The 24332-nt window shown below is 40.1% G+C and overlaps 1 protein-coding gene across 23 annotated transcripts in view; it reads left to right on the top strand.

The window, feature by feature from the left end:
- The window catches only part of IQCM (IQ motif containing M), a 577684-nt gene that overhangs the window by 299665 nt on the left and 253687 nt on the right, over positions 1–24332 (top strand). For all 23 annotated transcript variants that reach the window (XM_070047451.1, XM_051819390.2, XM_051819388.2 and 20 more), the window contains one exon: positions 12901–13099. In XM_070047451.1, coding sequence (XP_069903552.1) covers positions 12901–13099 — 199 coding nt within the window. The remainder of the gene's footprint in view (positions 1–12900; positions 13100–24332) is intronic.

Consider the following 24332-nt stretch of genomic DNA (forward strand, 5'->3'; position numbering starts at 1 on the left):
TTGTCAAAAATTAACTGGCTATGTGTATATAGATTGATTTCTGGACTTTCTATTCAGTCCCATGGTTCTATGTATTAGTTTTTATGGCAGTTACCATGCTGTTTTGATTGCTATAGCTTTGTAGTATACTTTGAAGTCTGGTATTGTGATACCTCCAGTTTGATTATTTTTGTTCAGGATTTCTTTCACTATTCTGGGTCTTTTGTGATTCCACATGAATTTTATGATTGCTTTTCCTAATTCTGTTAAGAATGCCATTGGTATTTTGATAGGGATTGCACTGAATCTGTAGTTTACTTTAGGTAGTACATACATTTTAATGATATAGATTCTTCCAATCCATGAGAAAGGAATATCTTTCCCACTTTTGTGTCCTAAATGATTTTTCATCAGTCTTTTTAAATTTTCATTGTAGTGATCTTTTACTCCTTTGGTTAAATTTATTCCTAAACATTTGGGGTTTCTTTGGTGGCTATTTTGAATGGATTTCTTTCTTGATCTCTCTTTCTGTGAATTCATCTTCAGCATACAAAAGACAGTAGCTAAGACATATGCTTATTTTGTAACCTGCAGCTTTACTGAATTGGCTTATCAATTTTAATGGCTTTTTGGTGGAATGTTTAGGTTTTTCAATGTATAACATCATGTCCTCTACAAACATAGACAGTTTGACTTCCTGTTTTCCAATTTTGATGTCCGTATTTGTTTTTCTCCCTAATTGTTCTTGCTAAATTTCCAGTAATATATTGAATGAGAGAGTTAAAAGTGGACATCCTTGTTTTGTTCCAGATCTGAGGAGAAATGCTTTTAGTTTTTCCCCACTCAGTATAATATTGGTTATTGTTTTGTGACATATTACCTTTATAATTCCTTCTAAACCTAATTTGCAGAGAGTTTGTATCATGAAGGGGTGTTGAATCTGATCAGATGCTTTCTATACATCTATTGAGATGACCATATGGCTTTTGTTCCTCATTCTGTTGATATGATTTATGATGTTTATTGATTTGTAAATGTTGAACCACTGTTGCATTTCTAGGACAAATCCCACTTGATCATGATATATGATCTTCATGATATGGTTTTGGATTCAGTTTGCTAGTATTTTATTGCAAATATTTGTGCCTGTTTTCACCAAGGATATGGTTGTGTAGTTTGCTTTTCATGTTGTATCTTTGGTTTTGGCATCAAAGTAATGCTGGCCTTATTCAAAAATTTGGCAGAGCTCCATCCTGTACAATATTTTGGAATAGTTTGAAGAGTATTGGAGTTACTTCCTCTTGGAATGGTTTGTAAAATTCAGTAGGGAAGTCATCAGATCCAGGATTTTTCTTTTATGGAACATTTTGATTATTGCTTCAATCACATTGCTTTCTTATGGGTCTGTTTATATTTTTTATATTTTCTTTATTTAATCTTGGTATGTTATATAAGTATATGAATTTATCCATTTCTTCAAGGTTTTCTAGTAATTAGCATATAATTATAATAATTTCTTAAGATCCTTTGTATTTCAATGATGTCAGTTGTAATGTCTCCTTTTTCATATCTAATTTTATTTATTTGAGTTCTTTGTTATTCTGAGTAGAGATTTATATATTTTGTTTATCTTCTCTAAGAACAACTTTTCATTTTGTTGATCTTTTTATTCAATTTCATTTATATCTGTTCTGATTTTTATTATTTCTTTTCTCTTGCTGATTTTGGGTTTGGTTTGTATATTTTCTACATCTTCAAGATATATCATTAGATCTTCAATTTGAGACATTTCTCTTTTTTAAATATAAACAATTATATACACTTCCCTCTTAATACTGACTTTGCTGTATCACACAGTTTTTGGTATGCTGTGTTTTCATTTTCATTTATTTCCAGAAAGTTTTTGATTTCCTTTTAAATCTCTTTAGTGTTTCATTGATCATTCAGTAGTATGCTGTTTAATTTCCAAGTATTTATTAGGGTTCTATTGTTCTTCTTGTTGATTTCTAGTTTTATTCATTTAAGGTCTGAGGAGATATGTAATAGATTTAAATCTTTTTAAATTTGCTGAGGCTTGATTTGTGGCCCAATCTGCGGTCTGTCCTAGAAAATGATCCATGTACTGATGAGAAGAATGTGTATTCTGTAGCTGTTGGGTAAAATGTTCTGTAAATGTCTGTTAGATCCATTGGCTCAATAGCATGTTTAAACTCTCATCTATCTTTATTGACTTTTTATCTTGATGATCTGTACATTGATGAGAGTGAGGTGTTGAAGTCACCTAATATTATTGTATTTGGAGTCTATCTCTTCCTATAGTTCCAATAGTATTTATTTCCTGTATATATATATGAATATATATATATATGGATATGTGTATATGTGTATATATAGTTTTGTTTTTGTACATATATATTTATGACTGTTATGTCTTAATGTTGAATTGAAACTTTTTTCAAAATATAATGTCCTTCTTTATTTCTTTCCATTGTTTTTGATTTAAAGTCTGTTTTATCTGATATCAGGATAGCTATGCTAGCTTGCTTTTGGTTTCCATTTGCCTGGTACATCCTTTTCAAACTCTTTGCTTGTAGTCTGTGTGTATCTTTGTGAAGTGAGTTTCTTGTAGGCAGTACATAATGGGGTTGTGGTTTTTTATCCATTCAGCCAACCTAAGTATTTTGCTTGCTGAATTTTATCTATTTACATTCAAGGTTGGTATTGATAGATAAGAATAGGACCTGTCATTTGTTGCTTGGATAATTATTTTACCTGCTCTGTTAGTGAATTTGATGGTGTCCTGTGTTTTCTTGAAGCTTACTTCTAATGTAGGACCCTGTTCAAAATTTCTCTTAAGGCTGGTCTGATGGTGGTGAACTATCTTGGCTTTTGCTTATCTTATTTCTCTTTTACTTTTAAAGGATAGTTACATTGGATATAATATTCCTGGCTGGAAGTTTTTTTTTTTTTTTTTTTTTTTTTTAAAAGACATTGATTATATCTCTTCTGGCCTGTAGGGTCTCCACTGAGAATTCTGATGTTATTAATCTAACCGGTTTTCATTATATGTAACTTGATGCTTTTCTCTTACTGTCTTTAGGATTCTTTCCTTATCTTTAACTTGTGACAGTTTGACAGCAGTATGCCTTGGAGAAGACCTTGTTTGTTTGAGTATGCTTGGGGTTCTTAGAGCTGCTTCTTCTTCTTTTTTAGTTATTTGACAGATAGAGTTAGTGAGAGAGAAAGAGAGAAAGGTCTTCCTTCCATTTGTTCACTCCCCAATGGCTGTTACGACTGGAACTACGCTGATCCGAAGCCAGAGCCAAGTGCTTCCTCCTGGTCTCCCATGTGGGTGCAGGGCCCAAGCACTTGGGCCATTCTCCACTGCCTACCTGAGCCATAACAGAGAGCTGGACTGGAAGAGGAGCAACCGGGACTAGAACCCGGTATCCATATGGGATGCTGGTGCTGCAGGCGGAGGATTAACCAAGTGAGCCACAGCACCAGCCTCTTTGAGCTTCTTGTATCTGGATGTCAATGTCTCATTCAAGACCTGGGAAATTTCAAAGATTATTTCATTTAGCAGGTTCTCAGAGCTTTTTTCTGTTTTGTCTGCTTCAGAATACCTATACTATAAATATTTGGTAATTTATTGGTATCCCCTATTTCGTGTAGACTGACTTCGTTCTTTCTAATTATTTCCTCTTTATTTTTGTTTGATTGAATTATTTAAAATAATTCCAATTATTTTGATGTTAGAAATTGATGTTAGAAATTCTTTTCTCGGGCCGGCGCCGCGGCTCACTAGGCTAGTCCTCTGCATGCGGTGCCAGCACACCGGGTTCTAGTCCCGGTTGGGGTGCCAGATTCTGTCCCGGTTGCCCCTCTTCCGGGCCAGCTCTCTGCTGTGGCCAGGGAGTGCAGTGGAGGATGGCCCAAGTGCTTGGGCCCTGCACCCCATGGGAGACCAGGAGAAGTACCTGGCTCCTGCCATCGGATCAGCGCGGTGCGCTGGCCACAACGCGCCAGCCGTGGCGGCCATTGGAGGGTGAACCAACGGCAAAAAGGAAGACCTTTCTCTCTGTCTCTCTCTCTCACTGTCCACTCTGCCTGTCAAAAAAAAAAAAAAGAAAGAAATTCTTCTCTCTACTTAGTTTATTCTCCTGTTAAAGCTCTCAATCATATTCTTTATTTCACTGATTGAAGATTTTATCTCAAAAATTTCTATTTCTATTTGGTTCTTATTAATGAGATATATCTCCTTAGTATTATTTTCATTCATGTCACACACTGATTTCCTCACTTCTTTAATCTATCTGCCTGTGTTCTCTTGCGTCTCATTGAGTTTCCATACAATCATTATTTTGAATTCTATATCTGTCATTTCAAAGATTTCTTCCAGTACAGGGTCTAATTCTGGAGGAGCATCGTGTTTTTGGAGGCTTCATGCTACCTTGCTTCTTCATGTCTCCTTTGTCCTTGCATTGATGTCTGCCCATTAAGTGTGTTTGTCTCTTCTTCTTTGTGCAGTAGGTTTTATTGTAAGATTTTATGGTGTAGCTGGTATGCAGAGTATCACTTGGCTTATTGCTTTGGCTTTGGTTCTAGATGAGCTCAAGATTATAGTCTGAGTGATTTCATTTGTCTTAATCAGTGCCAGCTATGTGTATGAATGACATAGTGGGCTAGTCAGATGCAGTTCATATGGATAGAAGTGTGGCTTCGAGATGAATAAGGGCTTTCTTGGCTGTGTATCTTTGGTCCACAGGATGTTCGTGTCAGTCTGTCTGGTGAATGTGGTATTCAAGACCTTGTTCGTGGTGCTGAAGAAGACTGTGGTGGCTGCCCCCTTGTCTTACTGGCAAGTCTGATTGATGCTGGGGCTTGTGACAATAATAGCTGTGGCTCTAGGATTGTGTGATATGGATGGACCCTTCCCAGGTCCTGCTAGGAGGGTCCAACTGCTGTGGCTTATAATACCAACAGCCTTACTCCTACTAGGACTAAAGGTTTGAACTGGATACTGTTCCAGTCCTACAGGGTGACTACAAGGGCTACAGATTTCACTCTGGAGAGTATGAGTCACCCAAAGGTGGAATGCAGGTAGGTTCTCCCCTATATCCACCTGGTAGATTCCAGTGGCACCCAGAAATTTAGAATGAATTGCTGCCATCCTGTTTTTGCAGAGTGTAGTGGGGTCATTACTCAGATTTTCCAGAGTGGGAGTGGATTTTTTTATAGGCTGCTTCTGGTGTTAGTCACCAGAAGCTAAGGTGAATCCCAGGTGTTCAAGTACAGTGCATTAATAGAGCTCTGGTGCTAATGACCCAAATTCCCACAGTTACAGGATGAAAGGGATCTGTCATTTGCTGCACACATTGCCCAGATTCTGACTGTGATGCTGGTAGGAGAACAGAGGTGTGTTGCATGACTTTTCACTGCAGAATGTGGTACTCTGCGGTAGAGGGGGAGGGGAAAGAAGCAAGATGGCTCACCTGTTCTAAGTTCAGTGGTCTCTCAGACCCCAGACAGCTCTCCAGGCTGAAGTAGAAGTTAATGGTGACTGTGGAATTCTTTCTCAGCTAAAACTGCGTACTGCAGAATACACTGAGATTACTTCCTACTACGATGTAAGATGGTGACTCACAGATGGCTGGTAGCTGTGCTGGGTGACTTGTGACAGTGGTATCTCTGTCTTGCTCCTCTTGTCCCTCTTGTCTTCATTGTTGTTTTTCACTTCATCAGAAATTCCCATGAGATCTCTGGAAACAGTCTTTTATTTCCTTGTGTTTTGATGGGCTACATGGAATCATTTATATAACATTTAGAGAATGTTTCACAGTAGTTTGTACAAATAAAGGCAAATATATTGAAATTTATAAATAGATTCAAAACAAGGGAGTATTCCCATTTTTTATTAAAAAATTAATCTTAATGTAGTCATTCCAGATAATTCATATTCAGATCTTAGACTACTGCATAAAACGCTTTCTGGATGAAAAAGTTTCCTGAAATCCACAATTAATTATTTTCCCTAATAAAGCAGATTCGTGATTATGGTAGCACTTTAAACCAAGAAGACTATACCCTGAAGTCTCTTCCTTCTGTTATAAATTAGGAAACTAAACTCTTCACAAAGCTGTAATTCTTTTGGTGTTTCTTTCAGAAAGCTACTCATGGCCTGTGACTTAGGCAAGTGTGAGGGAAAGGCAGAAACCATTGTTGGTAATATGACTGAGCAACATGATAAGTATTTAGCATTAGGTTTCTGCAATAACCAACAATATCAGAGGAGATGGGAATGGGATCTTCTACTGAGGATACAAATAGTCTTTACATAATGATGTACTCATTGATCACCTTAAAAGAGTTTAATATTGACTGTGAGGATATAGATAAACATCAGTATTTTAAAAAATTTATCCCATAAAATGTTCATCATGAGTGTCGTGACTCAATAGAGATAACTTACCTCTTAGATAGAATCTTTAAAAATTTCATTTTAACTGGTATTAAATAAGCCTTTCTTATAGAATATCACAAAAGCCATTTGCTTTGTAAGCAACTATTGTTTCTCATGAGACAATTATGATGATCTCGTCCACACAGCTAAGTATCACCTAGGCTCAAATGCCTTTTCTCCACATGGCATCTTGCAGATGTGGGGAAGGTCTAGCCTGCCAACCACAGTGGAATCATTTGGTCTGGCTGTGCCAGACAACCACAAATGGAACTCAAAATTCAATAAATTTATAGCAGGCTAATATCCAAATGACCTTGGCAGAAAAAATGTTCCCCACCACTGCAAGACTGTTCTCATGTAGACATAGAGTTCTAAGAGAATGGAGCATATACTTGTAACTGGCACATTGTAACTACCATTAGGTTCTGTTGGCCACAACAATTCACACGTCTAGTCCAATTTATAGAGTGGGTGATAGAACTCCACCACTTGATGGGTGGAGCTCCACCTCTTGGTGGTGCAATGTCACATTGCAAAGATATATGTGGATATAAGGAACCATTAATATGACATCAGGGTGATCATTTTACCTTAGCATGCTCATTGTTTTAATGAGTTTAGTTGTGATATATTTACTTAGGGAGGTAGAAGTTTTCTTAAGTTACCTCTGTGTATTTTGTACTTGACCAATAGGATGTGATCAATATAGTGCTGAGTTAGATAAAAACATGGACCATTGTGGTGAGTTCAAGGATCTTGGGACTGATCCAGGAAAAGACAGCACCACAATGTGGCAGTAGTAGGTACTACCCAGAGGGGAGGGGGAAAGGACACTCCTTTACTCCTGTAAAGTACTTTTCTTTTACAATTGTTGAAAAACAGACAAAACGCAATCATTTTGTAAACACTTGCATTTTTCATAATTCTTTTATTTAATATAGTTTCCATCACTTATATTAACTATAGCTTATAACAAAAAGGACTAATGTCATTCCCTCTCTCTCACAAACACACAACACACACACATACAGAAACTGACACACTTTTTAATAAGTGATTAAAAATTATATGATCTTTAAGGAAACTTAGGAGACCAGCAGAATACTTGTGACCTAGAGCTTATGCTTCAGCTTTATACATTACACACGTCATGCTGCTAACACATGTCTCTCAGATTTGTTACACCCTGTTGTTAGAAGGTGAAGTTTTCATATCATTATATTCTTTGAATTGTATCTGTGAACTCTACTGAATATATTAAAATCTAAAAATAATTCTACAAAGAATTCCTAATTATAGCCAAAAAAGTGATAACTTCCCTCAGAACTAGTTTTAACTAATTTGGGTATTTTTTTTTAACTTTTATTTAATGAATATAAATTTCCAAGTACAGCTTATGGATTACAATGGCTCCCCCCCCCATAACTTCCCTCCCACCCACACCCTCCCCTTTCCCACTCCCTATCCCCTTCCATTCACATCAAGATTCATTTTCAATTCTCTTAATATAAAGAAGATCAGTTCAGCATATATTAAGTAAAGATTTCAACAGTTTGCACCCACACAGAAACACAAAGTGAAAAATACTGTTTGAGTACTAGTTATAGCATTAAATCAAAATGTACAGCACATTAAGGACAGAGATCTTACATGAGGAGTAAATGCACAGTGACTCCTGTTGTTGACTTAACAAATTGACACTCTTGTTTATGGCATCAGTAATAGTCAAAGTGGAGGTTCTCACCTCCCTTCAGAGAAAGGTACCTCCTTCTTTGATGACCCGTTCTTTCCACTGGGATCTCACTCGTGGAGATCTTTCATTTAGGTTCCCCCCACCCAGAGTGTCTTGGCTTTCCATGCCTGAAATACTCTCATGGGCATTTCAGCCGGATCTGCATGCCTTAAGGGCTGATTCTGAGGCCAGAGTGCTGTTTAGGACATCTGCCATTCTATGGGTCTGCTGTGTATCTCACTTCCCATGTTGGATCATTCTCTCCCTTTTTGATTCTATCAGCTGGTATTTGCAGACACTATTCTTGTTTATGTGATCCCTTTGGTTCTTAGTCCTATCATTACGATCAATTGTGAACAGAATTTGATCACTTGGACTAGTGAGATGGCATTGGTACATGCCACCTTGATGGGATTGAATTGGAATCCCCTGGTATGTTTCTAACTCTACTGTTTGAGGTAAGTCAGCTTGAGCATGTCCTGAATTGCACATCTCTTCCCTCTCTTATTCCCACTCTTATATTTAACAGCGATCACTTTTCAGTTAAGTTTCAGCACTTAAGAAGAATTGTGTATTGATTATAGTATTCAACCAAAAGTATTAAGTAGAACAAACAAAAAAAATACTAAGAGGGATAACATATTAAGTTGCTCATCAACAGTCAGGGTGAGAGCTGATTCATTTTCACAAGAGAGATTTTCTATCTTGTCAATTAAGGATTTCTGTAGTTTGAGAATTTGTTTTTGAGAACTTCTTAATGTTCTTATCAATTTTTTGAGATCCGCTTCTTGCATTTCTTCTATCTCATCATCTTCATAATCTTGAATTGGGGTGGCTGTTTCATTTGGGGGGGGGTTCATAGTGTCTTCCTTGTTCATGTTACCTAGGTTTTTGCATTTGTTGTTTGGCATATTGGAGATATTCTTTGGTTTCTTCGGTGTGGTGTTTTTTCTCGTTTTTCTGTGACTCTAGACTAAGTGGACTGTCTGCTTTTGATGGATCCTTAGAGGCTGTGATGGGTGTGGCCAGAGAGCTCTGTTTGGTTCTTCAGGGTTAAGGGTGTGCCAAAGGTGATTCACCAGATGGTTCTCTCTCTCTCTCTTTGACTCATTTGGGAAGTAATTCCACACAACTGAGTAGAATTGAGAGTAGTTGATGTATGAAATCTGGCCCCTGTGGGTATTTGTCTGCTTACTGCTGGGACCACACAAAGAGTTTATGCAGCCCTCAGTGTGGTCTCAAATTTCTCCCCATTCTCTCACCAGGTTGCCCGGGTTACCGAGTTTGTGTACTTGGTGAGTTCTCTCGCTCCCCCTCAGATTTTCACAGTCTCAGTTAGTTAGCTCCCCACTTTCATTAGGTGTTAACCTCCTGTTATTTCTCCCCACCAGAGTCAGGTTTTTCTGCTTGGCTAATGAGGGGCGCCACTTTACATATGCAAAATGGCGCCTGCCCTTTGTCTTGCTCAGCTTTGTAAGGTGAGTGGAGAGAGAGGCTAATGTCCGTGCCGGTTCCCCTTATTTATTTGATTTTTTCTCTCCTCCAGTCAGCCTGGTGAACTCTCCCCAGTGGGGCTTTAGGCCTCGTTCCCTCTAGGCTCTTTCTGCCTTTCCCCGCCAATGTCTTGGGTTACCGAGGTCTTTTTCTCACCTCCCCTTCCAGTGCTGGCGTGCAGACTCTGCAGCTCGACTTCCACGCCATGGGCGACCTTGCTCTCCCCATAGGTCCACCGTGTCACATTCACTAGATCCGGAAGAGTTTCCTCTGCTATTTTTCCCTGATCCTTTTCCTGAGGCTACCGTAACTCCACTTTTATTAAACTATTTTTTCCTGGACTATCAGTGCGCGCCCTCACTATTTTGCCATCTTGGCCCTGCCCCCTAATTTGGGTATTTCTATAACAAATTCCCTTATTTCTTCTAAGACAAAGGAGGAAAAGTGATCAATTCAGAATCCATTGGATTTCACAATACACTGTGAAGTTCCGGACTCTCTGGAAACAATCATTTCCATTTCATCTGCATTCTTGCTATTTCTCGTACATCAAGACCCATTTACAAAAATTATTAACCAAGCAAGACTCCTTTTAGAAGTCAAAGTTGCGGCCGGCGCCGCGGCTCACTAGGCTAATCCTCCGCCTAGCGGCGCCGGCACACCGGGTTCTAGTCCCGGTCAGGGCGCCGGATCCTGTCCCGGTTGCCCCTCTTCCAGGCCAGCCCTCTGCTGTGGCCAGGGAGTGCAGTGGAGGATGGCCCAGGTGCTTGGGCCCTGCACCCCATGGGAGACCAGGAAAAGCACCTGGCTCCTGGCTCCTGCCATCGGATCAGCGCGGTGCGCCGGCCACAGCGCGCCGGCCGCGGCGGCCATTGGAGGGTGAACCAACGGCAAAAGGAAGACCTTTCTCTCTGTCTCTCTCTCTCACTGTCCACTCTGCCTGTCAAAAAAAAAAAAAAAAAAAAAAAAAAAAAGAAGTCAAAGTTGCACTTTTTAAAAATTTTCTTTTTTCTTTCTTTTTTTTAAATTTGAAAGGCAGAGACAGAGATGGAGAAAGTGAACACCAGGGCAAGAACATCCATGCACTAAAACAGTCCCCGAATGCCTGCAACAGCCATGGATGGGGCAGGCTGAAGCCAGGGGCCTGGAGCTCAATCCGTGTCTCCACATGGGTGGCAGGGTCTCCTCTACTCGAGCCATCATCAGTTTCTTTCTTGGGTGCGCCTATCAGGAAGCTGGATCAGAAATGGACCTGGGACCTGAACTCAGCCATTTGAAATGGGTTGCAGACATCACAAGCAATGTCTTTTTTTTTTTTTTTTTTTTTTTTTTTTTGACAAGCAGAGTTAGTGTGAGAGAGAGAGAGACAGAGGGAAAAGTCTTCCTTCTGTTGGTTCAACCCCCAAATGGCTGCTATGGCTGGCGCACTGCGCCGATCCAAAGCCAGTAGCCATGTGCTTCCTCCTGGTCTCCCATGCAGGTGCAGGCGCCCAAGCACTTGGGCCATCCTCCACTGCACTCCCGGGCCACAGCAGAGAGCTGGACTGGAAGAGGAGCAACTGGGACAGAATCTGGCACCCCAACCAGGACTAGAACCCAGTGTGCCAATGCCACAGGCAGAGGATTAGCCAAGTGAGCTGCGGCACTGTCCCCAAGCAGTGTTTTAACAACTGTACCAAATACTGGCCCCAAAATACCATTTTTTGTAAGATACTCCAAACTGTTGAAATCCTTACTTAATGCATACTAAACTGATCCTCTGTAAAAAAAAAAAAAAAAAAAAAAGAAATTATCAATTCCCAACTTGACTCTCACTGGGATTAAACATGACAATAGGTCTGCTCTGATTTCATCATCATTTAAAAAAATCATCTATTATTTTTCACTTTATGTTTCTGTGTGGGAGCAAACTGTTGAAATCCTTACTTAATGTATACTAAGCTGAGCTTCTGTATATTAAGATAATCGAAAATGAATCTTGATGTGAATGTAAGAGGAGAGGGATTGGGAAAGGGGAGGGTTGTGGGTGGGAGGGACAGTATGGGGGGGAAGCCATTGTAATCCATAAGTCGTACTTTGGAAATTTATATTCATTAAATAAAAGTTTTTTAAAAAAATAGGATGTATCGGAAGATACCACAAGTTTCAAGACAAACTACAGATGGTGCCAGCGCCATGGCTCCCTTGGCTAATGCTCCGCCTGCAACCCTGGCAGGTCAAATAATGAAAAGTAGCCTCACAGCATTTCAGTTACTAAGGGAAGAAAAAATCATAACCATATAAACAGAAAGAAACTTGTTTAAGATGCAGAAATCAATACAGGCTAAAAAAAAAAAAGTAAGAAAAAAGCCAGTCCACATTGGATTGACTTTGACATTCAAGAAAATTGGGCCTTTAATTCAAAGGTCTGTCCACTTCCTGGTCCTGATGGGTGCATTGACATGGACATCTCAGCGCAATTCCAGCTGGAAAGACAGAGGCAGAAACAAAAATGTTAAGAAAGTAATTTTTATACATGCTGAGAATCACAAGAAAACTAGACTTTGTATGTTGGATGACTTTGTAAAAATCTGGCTACTGTATAAAAAATACAAAAGTCATATAAATGGAGAGTAGAAACAAAATTACCAAGCTATGCATGGTCTGTTCATAGTAGAAAAGCTTCAATTTTGTCACATGTTTGTCCTCATTGCAAGGGTCATACCTATCTGTAGTGTAGGGCTCATCACCGTTTCTAGGATCTTCCTTGCCTTCTGCTGAGCCTGTACTCTATGGCACTACTATCACATTACATTGAGAGTATTCAGATCATAATTATGTTTCAGATTTTTTTTTTTGGTTAACAGAATATCAGAGAACGAATAATTAAATAACTTAAGAATAGTCTTCAGGTCAAAATAGGAGACAGGAATGTCCATGGAACTAACTTACCCTGTCCAAAGAAAAATACTCTCTTTTGAATAGTGAATAATTTGGCCAAATTCATTTTCTGTTGGATTGCCTTTCTTTGGAAGGTTAATTTTGTACATAATATTGATTCTAGTGCTCTAGCATATTCAGTCTCCTTTGGAAAACCTTATTAACTTGTTCAAGTGATGTTATACATTGAATTCTACTTATAAATTATATATGTGTTGCCTAATCCAATACAGTCATCACTGAAAGAATTTAAGAATTCAGGAACATTTATTTTCCTTATTATCTAAAAGAAATTTCTATATTTTATTTTTAGGTTAAAAAGTATTCCAGATAAAATTGATAAAGTTGACAGTAAAGTTAAAAGAATTGGACCACATATAGAGATCTTCCAAGTTTTCCGAGAAAAAAACAAATTTTTAATGAGCAAGAAAATGGTTAAAATGATTACCACAATGCAGGCACATGTCAGGGGGTGGCTTGAACGCAGAAGATTTCAAAGAATAATGACCAAGGTAAGGTACTCATTAGATATTGCATAGATTCAATTAAGTAGCATTTTGAATAGTCACCTGGTCGGTATGTCTTAAGATTTTGGTAAGTAAAGTCTGTACACATACTTTTGAATGAGGATATGCGATGAATACATTGCTATGCAGAGAGTTTAAGATTGTCCCATTTGGAAGCTCTGGAAAAAGGCCTGGTTTATCCCTCCCTCAACAGTTTTGGTGCCACTTGCTCTTAAATCAGGATGAAGTATGTTTCCACTTAAATTGTTCCCTCATTGCTATCTGTTCTCTATGTAGGACAACTTTCTTCCACTTCCAATACTCCTAGAATACACACACACACACACACACACACGTGCAGATGTGCATAAACATAAATATCTACCTAGAAAACTTTTAAAAATCACTTCTTAAAATTTTATTTGAAGTCCTTGGCCCAACTCTTAAGTGGATTGTTTGTTTTGTTGTTGTGGAGTTTCTTGATTTCTTTGTAGATTCTGGTTATTAATCCTTTATCTGTTGCATTGTTTGCAAATATTTTTTTCCCATTTTGTCAGTTGCCTCTTCACTTTCCTGACTGTTTCTTTTGCAGTACAGAAACTTCTCAATTTGATGCAATCCCAAGAGTTAATTTTGGCTTTGACTGCATGTGCCTCTGGGGTTTTTTCCAAGAAGTCTTTGCTGGTGCCAATATCTTGCAGGGTTTCTCCAATGTTCTCTAATAATTTGATGGTGTCGAGTCGTAGGTTTAGGTCTTTAATCCATGTTGAGTGGATTTTTGTGTAAGGTGTAAAGTAATGGTCTTGCTTCATGCTTCTGCACATGGAAATCCAGTTTTGCCAGCACCATTTATTGAATATACTGTCCTTCCTCTAGGAATTGGTTTTAGATACTTGATCAAATATAAGTTGACTGTAGATGTTTGGGTTGATTTCTGGTGTTTCTGTTCTGTTTCATTGGTCTATCCATCGGTTTCTGTATTAATACCGTGCTCTTTTGATTATAACTGCCCTGTAGTATGTCTTGATGTAGTATTGTGATGCCCCCGGCTTTGTTTTTGTTGTACAAAATTGCTTTAGCTATTCGAGGTCTCCTGTGTCTCCATATGAATTTCAGCATCATTTTTTTCTAGATCTGAGAAGAATGTCTTTGGTATTTTGATTGGTATCACGTTGAATCTATAAATTGCTTTTGGGAGAATGGACATTTTGATGATACTGATTCTTCCAAACCATGAGCATAGAATATTTTTCCATTTTTTGGTATCCTCTTCTATTTCTTTCTTTAAGGTTTTGTAATTTTCATCCTAGAGACCTTTAACGTCCTTGGGTAAGGTTATTCCAAGGTATTTGATTGTTTTTGTAGCTACTATGAATGGGATTGATCTTAGAAGTTCTTCCTCAGCCATGGCACTGCCTGAGTATACATAGGCTGTTGATTTTTGTGCATTGATTTTATATCCTGCTACTTTGCCAAACTCTTCTAGGACTTCCAATAGTCTCTTAGTAGAGTTCTTTGGATCCCCAAAATTTAGAATCATATCGTCTGCAAAGAGGGATAGTTTTACTTCTTCCTTCCCAATTTGTATCCCTTTAATTTCTTTTTCTTGCCTGATGGCTCTGGCTAAAACTTACAGAACTATATTGAATAGCAGTGGTGAGAGTGGGCATCCCTGTCTGGTACCAAATCTCAGTGGAAATGCTTCCAACTTTTCCCCATTCAATAGGATGCTGGCCGTGGGTTTTTCATAAATTGCTTTGATTGTATTGAGGAATGGTCCTTCTATACCCAATTTGCTTAGAGTTTTCATTATGAAAGGGTGTTGGACCTCAATAGACATTTTTCAAAAGAGGAAATCCAAATGGCCAACAGACACATGAAAAAAATGTTCAGGATTTCTATCAATCAGGGAAATGCAAATCAAAACCACAATCAGGTTTCACCTCACCCCAGTTAGAATGGCTCACATACAGAAATCTACCAACAACAGATGCTGGCGAGGATGTGGGTGTCGCTCCCCCTCTTCGTGGAGGAACGACACAGGACCCTGTGTTGTTCTTTTGTCTGCTCAGCCCTCCCCGGGTTTGCTGCTGGTTCTTCCCGGGTTGGCTACCGTCCCTCCACCTCCGTGGAGGGGCGGGCCCCCTGCCACTTACCCCACTTCCGCAGGGGAGCGGCACACCGCTGGCCGGCTCTCTCAGGGGCTGCTCAGGTGTTCCTTCAGATAGATGTTCCTGGTGCATGTTGTCTCTCTCCTCCTTTATAGTCCTCTTCCACCAATCCCAACTCTGCTACCCACACGCCAAGTATGCTGCTCTCCTCCAATCAGGAGCAGGTCCTACAGTTTATTGGTTGAACTGGAGGCAGCTGTGTAGAAGCTGTTTCCTCCTCTCCCAGCGCCATATTGTGGGAGAGCAGATGCATAGAATAAGTCTTAAATCCAGTAACAGTTTAGTCCGAGTTGCTCCCAGTTGCTACCCACAGATCCCCCTTTCTTTTTATTTTTGGCGTTGATACGCGCCTGTCTTCGGTGCCCCGCGGCACACACTCTGCTCTGCTTGCTAGAGTTGCCCACAGGTGCTTACAAGCCCTATCGATCAGGCAAACCTTATCCGGGTCCTCTCTTCACCATGTTGTGAGGAGGTTTTTAGGCGCTGATGAGTGCCTGTGTTCGGTGCCCTGCAGCGCATGCTCTGCTCTGCTAGAACTGCCTGCAGGTGCTTACAAGCCCTAGCAATCAGGCAAACCGAATCCAAGCCCTCTCATTGCCGTCTAGTGGGGAGACTTATTGGTGTTGATAACGTGCCTGTCTTCGGTGACCTGCAGCCGCCCACAGGTGCGTATCATCTTACTAATCAGGCAGACTGAATTCAAGCTCTCTCATTGCCAAGTTGTGGGGAGGCCTTATTTTTCTCTATTTCTCTACCTCTGGGCATTCCTATTTCTCCTATTTTACTTCTATCTGCCACCATTCCTATTTCTCTCATTTTACTTCTAAACTTGTTTCTCTTATCCCTGCGGCAACCCGGTGCCCGCCCCGAGGCTGCTTCTCGGCGCCTCGCCCCGCGGCGGCTTCCCGGCTCTGAGCCACTTCCCGGCTTCGCACGCTCTCCGTGGTCTCCACGCCCTTTGCACCCGCACCACGGCCTTCACGCCAGCCCCGCATTCTCTCTATTAGCGCCCCGTGCGCTCTCCCCGTTTGTGCCCCGCGCGCTCTCTCTGCACGCGGCAGCTTCCCCGAATCACACAGCCTAGCTCACGTTTCCACCACTGGTATTCAGTCTAAGTTCCCTGGGCTAACCTGGCGAATTCAACCTAGCTCACGTCTGCGCCTTTCGGTTTGGCTTCCCATCTTTTGCTCCCCGGGCTAATCTGACGGATTCCAACCTGGCTTATGTGTCCGCCTCTAGTTTTAGCTTTTCGCCTTTTGTTCCCTGGGCTGACTTGAAGAATCCCAAGCTAGCTTACGTCTCCGCCTCAGCCTGCCCCCGCGGCTTCATCCTCCCTAACATATTTTTCTCTACCCAGTATGTTTCCTAACTTTTCTTCCAACAATATTCCCCTCTCATTTCTCCTGGCTTCTCCCCACATTCCGTATCCGAGTCTAAGTTTCTTCCAGCTTTCACTTTCGCTTTCAATCCTAAAGTCCAATCCTAACTTCTTTCCCACAGTCCGTATCCGAGTCTATGCCTAGGCTTTCAATAGCTTCTTCCGGCACCTTTTCCGTCTGGCTTTCCCTAGGCTCTTTGCTAGTCTCTCTCTCTGGTATTTTCCCACTTCTTCCCACCTAGGTTTCCTATCCGAGTCACGGCACCATTATGTCGCTCCCCCTCTTCGTGGAGGAACGACACAGGACCCTGCATTGTTCTTTTGTCTGCTCAGCCCTCCCCGGGTTTGCTGCTGGTTCTTCCTGGGTTGGCTACCGTCCCTCCACCTCCGTGGAGGGGCGGGCCCCCTGCCACTTACCCCACTTCCGTAGGGGAGCGGCACACCGCCGGCCGGCTCTCTCGGGGGCTGCACAGGTGTTCCTTCAGATAGATGTTCCTGGTGCATGTTGTCTCTCTCCTCCTTTATAGTCCTCTTCCACCAATCCCAACTCTGCTACCCACACGCCAAGTACGTTGCTCTCCTCCAATCAGGAGCAGGTCCTACAGTTTATTGGTTGAACTGGAGGCAGCTGTGTAGAAGCTGTTTCCTCCTCTCCCAGCGCCATATTGTGGGAGAGCAGATGCATAGAATAAGTCTTAATTCCAGTAACTTAGTCTAGTCCGAGTTGCTCCCAGTTGCTCCCCACAGTGGGGAAAAAGGGACACTCACCCACAGTTGGTGGGAATGCAAACTGGTTAAGCCACTATGGAAGTCAGTCTGGAGATTCCTCAGAAACCTTAATATAACCCTACCATTCAACCCATCCATCCCACTCCTTGGAATTTACCCAAAGGAACTGAAATTGGAAAGCAAAAAAGCTGTCTGCACCTTAATGTTTATTGCAGCTCAATTCACAATAGCTAAGACCTGGAACCAACCCAAATGCCCATCAACAATAGACTGGATAAAGAACTTATGGGACATGTACTCTGTAGAATACAATACAGCAGTCAAAAACAATGAAATCCAGTCGTTTGCAACAAAATGGAGGAATCTGGAAAGCATCACGCTGAGTGAAATAAGCCAGTCTCAAAGGGATAAATATCATATGTTCTCCCTGATCAGTAACAACTAACCGAGCACCTAAAAGGAAACCTGGTGAAGTGAAATGGACACTGTAAAAAACAGTGACTTGATCAGCCCTTGCCCTGACTGTTGATGAACAACTTAATACTTTATCCCTTTTAGTATTTTTTTTACTTAATAATATTGGTTGAACTCTGTAATTAATACGCAATTATTCTTAGGTGTTGAAATTTAACTGAAAAGTGATGTCTGTTAAATATAAGAGTGAGAATAAGGGAGTATATATACAATTTGGGACATGCTCAATTGGACTTGCCCCAAATGGTAGAATTAGAAATGTGCCAGGGGAATTCCAATACAATCCCATCAAGGTGGCATATACCAATGCCATCTCACTAGTCCAAGTGATCAATTTCAGTTCACAATTGATCATAATGGTAGGACTAAGAGTCAAAGGGATCACATAAACAAGACTAGTGTCTGCGAATAGTAACTGATAGAATAAAAAAGGGAGAGAACGATCCAACATGGGAAGTGGGATACACAGCAGACCCATAGAATGGCAGATGTCCTAAACAGCACTCTGGCCTCAGAATCAGCCCTTAAGGCATGCGGATCTGGCTGAAAAGCCCATGAGAATATTTCAGGCATGCAAAGCCAAGACACTGTGGCAAAAAAAGGACTAAATGAAAGATCTCTGCGAGTGAGATCCCAGTGGAAAGAACGGGTCATCTAAGAAGGAGGTACTTTTCTCTGAAGGGAGGAAAGAACTTCCACTTTGACTATGACCTTGTCTAAATATGATCAGAGTCGGTGAACCGAAAAGGCCTCCATAGCCTTGGCAGCTCATGACAAGAGCCTAGGGTGATTATTGATGCCATAAACAAGAGTGTCAAATTGTTAAGTCAGCAACAGGAGTCACTGTGCACTTATTCCTCATGTAGGATCTCTGTCCTAAATGTGCTGTACATTGTGATTTAATGCTATAACTAGTACTCAAACAGTATTTTACACTTTGTATTTCTGTGTGGAGCAAACTGTTGAAAGCTTTACTTATTATATGCCAAATTGAACTTCTGCATACAAAGAGAATTGAAAATGAATCTTGATGTGAATGGAATGGGAGAGGGATCGGCAGATGTGAGGGATGTGGGTGGGAGGGATGTTATGGAGGGGGAATGCCATTGTAATCCATAATCTGTACTTTGGAAATTTATATTCATTAAATAAAAGTTAAAAACTTAAAACCTAATATAGTTGAAACTCGGAAAAAAGTTGTATTTGAAAAGTCAGAGACAAAAGTCTCCCATCTACTGGTTCACATTCCAAATGCCCACAACATTCTGGACTGAGCCAGTAGCCTGGAACTCCATGTAGGTCTCCCATGTGGTTGGCAAGGATCCAAGTATTTGAGGCATCGTCTGTTGCTTTTCAGGGTACCCATTAGCAAGAGGCTGAAACTGGAAATACAGCACAGATTCAAACCCAGGCACTCAGTTATGTAATGCATCATAATTGCTGTGTGGAATGCCCCTCCTGCCCCCAGGGATAACTTTTATAAACAGCAGTCCTGATTTTCAAAGTAAATTAGGATGACCCATTTTGAATGGGCAAATACAGAAAAATGTGAGTGGACAGGTCTTGGAAAACATTTGAGAGAATCTAAAACGTCTTGTCCTTGAGACTTAAAGCTTAGAAAGTGAGTCATAAAGGGAAGAGTAGATCAGAAGTACCCAGTTCAGGTCCTTGTTTTTTTGGGAGGAGTCCTGAAGAATGTAATTGCAGTCTGAGATCATGTTGATCCTCTTAGAGATAATCTGTTTATCTCTCAGTATAAATTTATACATGTTTTTTTTTTTTAACTTTTATTTAATGAATATAAATTTCCAAAGTACAGCTTATGGGTTACAATGGCTTCCCCTCCATAACGTCCCTCCCACCCACAACCCTCCCCTCTCCCACTCCCTCTCCCCTTCCATTCACATCAAGATTCATTTTCAATTCTCTTTATCTACAGAAGATCAGTTTAGCATACATTAAGTAAAGATTTCAACAGTTTGCTCCCACACAGAAACATAAAGTGAAAAATAATAGATGATTTTTTAAATGATGATGAAATCAGATCAGACCTATTGTCATGTTTAATCCCAGTGAGAGTCAAGTTGGGAATTGATAATTTCTTCTTCTTTATTTTTTTTTTTACAGAAGATCAGTTTAGTATACATTAAGTAAAGCTTTCAACAGTTTGCACCCCCATAGAAATACAGAGTGAAATATACTGTTTGAGTACTCGTTATAGCATTAAGTCTCAATGTACAGCACGCTAAGGACAGAGATCCTACATGAGGAGTAAGTGCACAGTGACTCCTGTTGTTGACTTTACCAATTGACACTCCTGTTTATTGCTCAGTAATCTCCCCATGCTCCAGTCATGAGTTTCCAAGGCTATGGAAGCCCCTTGAGTTCTCCAACTCTTATCTTGTTTAGACAAGTTCATAGTCAAAGTGGAGGTTCTCTCCTCCCTTCAGAGAAAGGTACCTCCTTCTTTGAAGACCTGTTCTTTCCACTGGGATCTCACTCACAGAGATCTTTCATTTAGTTTTTTTTTTTTTTTTTTTTTTTTTTGCCTGAGTGTTTTGGCTTTCCATGCCTGAAATACTCTCATGGGCTTTTCAGCCAGATCGAAATGCCTTTAGGGCTGATTCTGAGGCCAGAGTGCTGTTTAGGACATCCGCCATTCTATGAGTCTGCTGAGTATCTCGCTTCCCATGTTGGATCACTCTCCCCTTTATTTATTCTATCGGTTAGTATTAGCAGGTACTAGACTTGTTTATGTGATCCCTTTGGTTCTTAGTCCTTTCATTATGATCAATTGTGAACTGAAATTGATCACTTGGACTAGTGAGATGGCATTGGTACATGCCACCTTGATGGGATTGAATTGGAGTCCCCTGGTATGTTTCTAACTCTACCATTTGCGGCAAGTCAGCCTGAGCATGTCCCAAATTGTACATCTCTTCCCTCTCTTTTCCCACTCTTATGTTTAACAGGGATCACATTTCAGTTAAATTTCAACACTTAAGAATAACTGTGTATTAATTACAGAATTAAACCGGTCATATTCAGCATATGTATGCACAATACACATACTTAGTTCTGATTAAATGTGTGAAAGAACATAAAACTCTGTCACAAACAGTCAATATACTTTTTTGTAGAGTGAGAGACAGAGAAAATTTTTTTTACCTGCTTGTTCACTCCCCAAATGGCTACAACAACCAGGTTAATCCAAGCTGAAGTCAGGAGTCCAGAACGCCATCCAATTTTCTTACATGGGTGGCAGGGGCCCAAACACTTGGGCCATCTTCCATTGCTTTCCCAGGTGCATTAGCAGGGAATTGGATCAGAGGTAGAGCAGCTAGAAGTTAAATTGACACTATGATATGGAATGCTGATATCACAAGCAGCAGGTTAATCCACTGTCCCACAATGCTTGCCACAACAATCCATATACTTAATCATTCAGTAATTCTGTGAGGCACCTGCTATATTTATTATATAGATGAAGATCTATATAATTGAAGGTTAGACCGATTAAGTCATTCACTCAAAGGCAAACAGTTGGTAGGTGACAGACCCAGAATGCAAATCCATGTCTCAATTTAGTCATTCACTCAAAGGCAAACAGTTGGTAGGTGACAGACCCAGAATGCAAACTCATGTCTCACTGACTCCAAAGACCAGGGTTGTTACTCCCTAATCTAATCTAAAGCCATGCTCTAGATCCATCTCTTTAGCTCCAGACCCATATACCCATATGCCTTATCTTCTGATAAATTCCAACTCATCTCTCAAGATTGTTCTAATGCACTGAGACATCCTCCCTTGTCCATCAGTTAGAGTGAATATTGCTATTCTTCTAGTCATTATTATACATATTCTTTACATTACGATCTTCTGTCTACATGTTTATCCTGGATAGTATAATTTATATGACCTTTGTGTGAGTGTATAATAATTTTTAAATACTATCACTGCATAGCATCTTGATATATAATATACAGTCTCTAGTATTCTAACTATATGCACTTCTGTTATTTTTCTTGTTTATATGATTGTTTGCATTTTTTTTATTTTGACTAAATAGATTGTAAACTCTGTGAGGTTAAGAATGTGTTTTGTATGGTATGAATTGCAGTGTTTCCAAATGCTTAAAACAGTACTTAGCTTATGGTAGGCTGTAAAGAAATATCTGTTGGGTCAGTACTGTGGTGTAGTAGGTTAAGCTAGCATCCAATTAGTGCTAGCATCCCACAAGGATTCTATTTCAAATACTGGCTGTTCACTTCTGATCCAGCTCCCTGCTTACGAACCTGGGGAAAGCAGTAGAGGATGGCCCAAGTCCTTGGGTCCCTGCACTTATGTGGGAGACCTGGAGGAAACTTCTGGTTCCTGGCCTTGGCCTGTTCAAGCCCTGGTCATTGTGGCCATTTGGAGAGTGAATCAGCAGGGCTGGCATCATGGCTTACTAGGCTAATCCTCCGCCTGTGGCGCTAGCACCCCGGGTTCTAGTCCCGATCAGGGTGCCAGATTCTGTCCCGGTTGCTCCTCTTCCAATCCAGCTCTCTGCTGTGGTCCGGGAGTGCAATGGAGGATGGCCCAGGTCCTTGGGCCCTGCACCCTCATGGGAGACCAGAAGGAGGCACCTGGCTCCTGGCTTCGGATCAGCACAGCGTGCCGGCCACAATGCACTGGCCGTAGCAGCCACTTGGGGGGTGAACCAATGGAAGGAAGACCTTTCTCTCTGTTTCTCTATCTCTCACAGTCTAACTCTGCCTGTCAAAAAATGGTTCAGAGAGTGATTCAGCAGATGGAAAATTTATCTCTTTCTCTCCTTCTCTGTAATGCTCCTTTTTAAGTAAATAAATAAAATCTTTTTTTGAAAAAGAACTAGTAAATGAATGAATTAAATCAATAAAATGTAATTGTAAAAAAATTCATTATAGTACTCTAATGATATATATTCTCTTTTAAAAATTTTATTTAAGGTATACAAACTTCATTCACTTCATATATAAAAATTTAGGAACATACTGATTCTTCCCTACCCTCCCTGCTACCCCCACTCCCACCTGTCTTCCTTATCCATCTCCTATTCCTGTTATTTACAAAAATATATTTTAGTTAACTTTGTAATCATGAGATTAATCCTACATTAAGTATAGAGTTCACAAATAGTATGAAGAAAAAAAAAAACACTGTTTCTCAACAGTCAAGAAAAGGGCTGTTCAAAAATCATAGCATCTCAAAGTGTCAGTTTCACATCTATAGATTACTGTTTAGGTTCTCTATTAATTACCAAAATTCAAGGAGAATCTATGGCATTTGTTTTTGGGGACTGGTGTATTTCATTAAGTATAATTGTTTCTAGTTGTATAGATTTTGTTCCAAATGGCAGGATTTCATTTGTTTTTACCATTGTTTAGTATTCCATAGTGTATATCTACCATATTTTCTTTATCCAGTCATCAGTTGATGGACATTTGGGTTGAATACATATCTTAGCCATTAAGAACTGAGCTACAAAATCATGGGGGTACCTGTCACTCTTTCATATGCTAACTTCTTTTGTCTTGGGTAATTTCCCAGGAGTGGGATAGCTGGGTCATATGGTAGGTCTATATTCAGATTTCTGAGGTATTTCCTACTGTCTTCATATTGGCTACATTAGTTTGTATTCCCACCAGCAGTGGAATTAGGGTACCTTTAATGTTTTCACCAGCATTCATTGTTTGTTGATGCTAACATTCTAACTAGGGTGAAGTGAAGCCTCATTTGCATTTTGGTTTTGCGTTTTTCTGCTAGTGATGCAGAGCATTTTCCATGTTTGTTGGCCATTTGAATTTACTGTTTTGAAAATACCTGATCAAGTCCTTTTCCCATTTATTAATGGGATTGTTTGTTTTCTTCTTATTGAGTTTAATGAGCTCGCTATACATTTTGGATATTAGTCATTTATCAGTTTGCAAATATTTTCTCCCATGCTGTCAGTTACCTTTTAACTTTGCTTAGTGTTTCTTTTGCAGTGCAGAAGCTTCTCAATTTGATGTAATACCATTTGTCAATTTTGGCTTTGATTTCCTGTGCTTCTGGAGTCTTTCTCAAGAAGTCTTTGCCTATGCCAGTGTCTTAGAGGGTGTGCCCAATGTTCTCTAGTAATTTGATAGTATCCTATTGTAAATTTAGGTCTTTGCTCCATTTTGAATGGATTTTTGTATAAGGTGTAAGGAAGGGGTCTTGTTTCATATTTTCACATGTCGAGATAACAGTTTTCCCAGCACAATTCGATGAAAGGATGGTACTGGCTCCATGGATTGATTTTTAGCTCCTTTGTCAAAGATAAGTTGGTTGTAGATGCATAGATTGATTTCTGGAGTTTCTATTATGTTCCATTGGACCACATGTCTGTTTTTCTGCCAGTACCAGGCTGGTGTGATGATAATAATGTAGTATGTCTTGAAATCTGGTGCCTCTGGCTTTGTTTGTAATATAGGATTGATTTAGA

This window comes from Oryctolagus cuniculus, chromosome 8 (genome assembly GCF_964237555.1).
Source record: "Oryctolagus cuniculus chromosome 8, mOryCun1.1, whole genome shotgun sequence".
In the NCBI taxonomy this organism is placed as follows: domain Eukaryota; kingdom Metazoa; phylum Chordata; class Mammalia; order Lagomorpha; family Leporidae; genus Oryctolagus; species Oryctolagus cuniculus.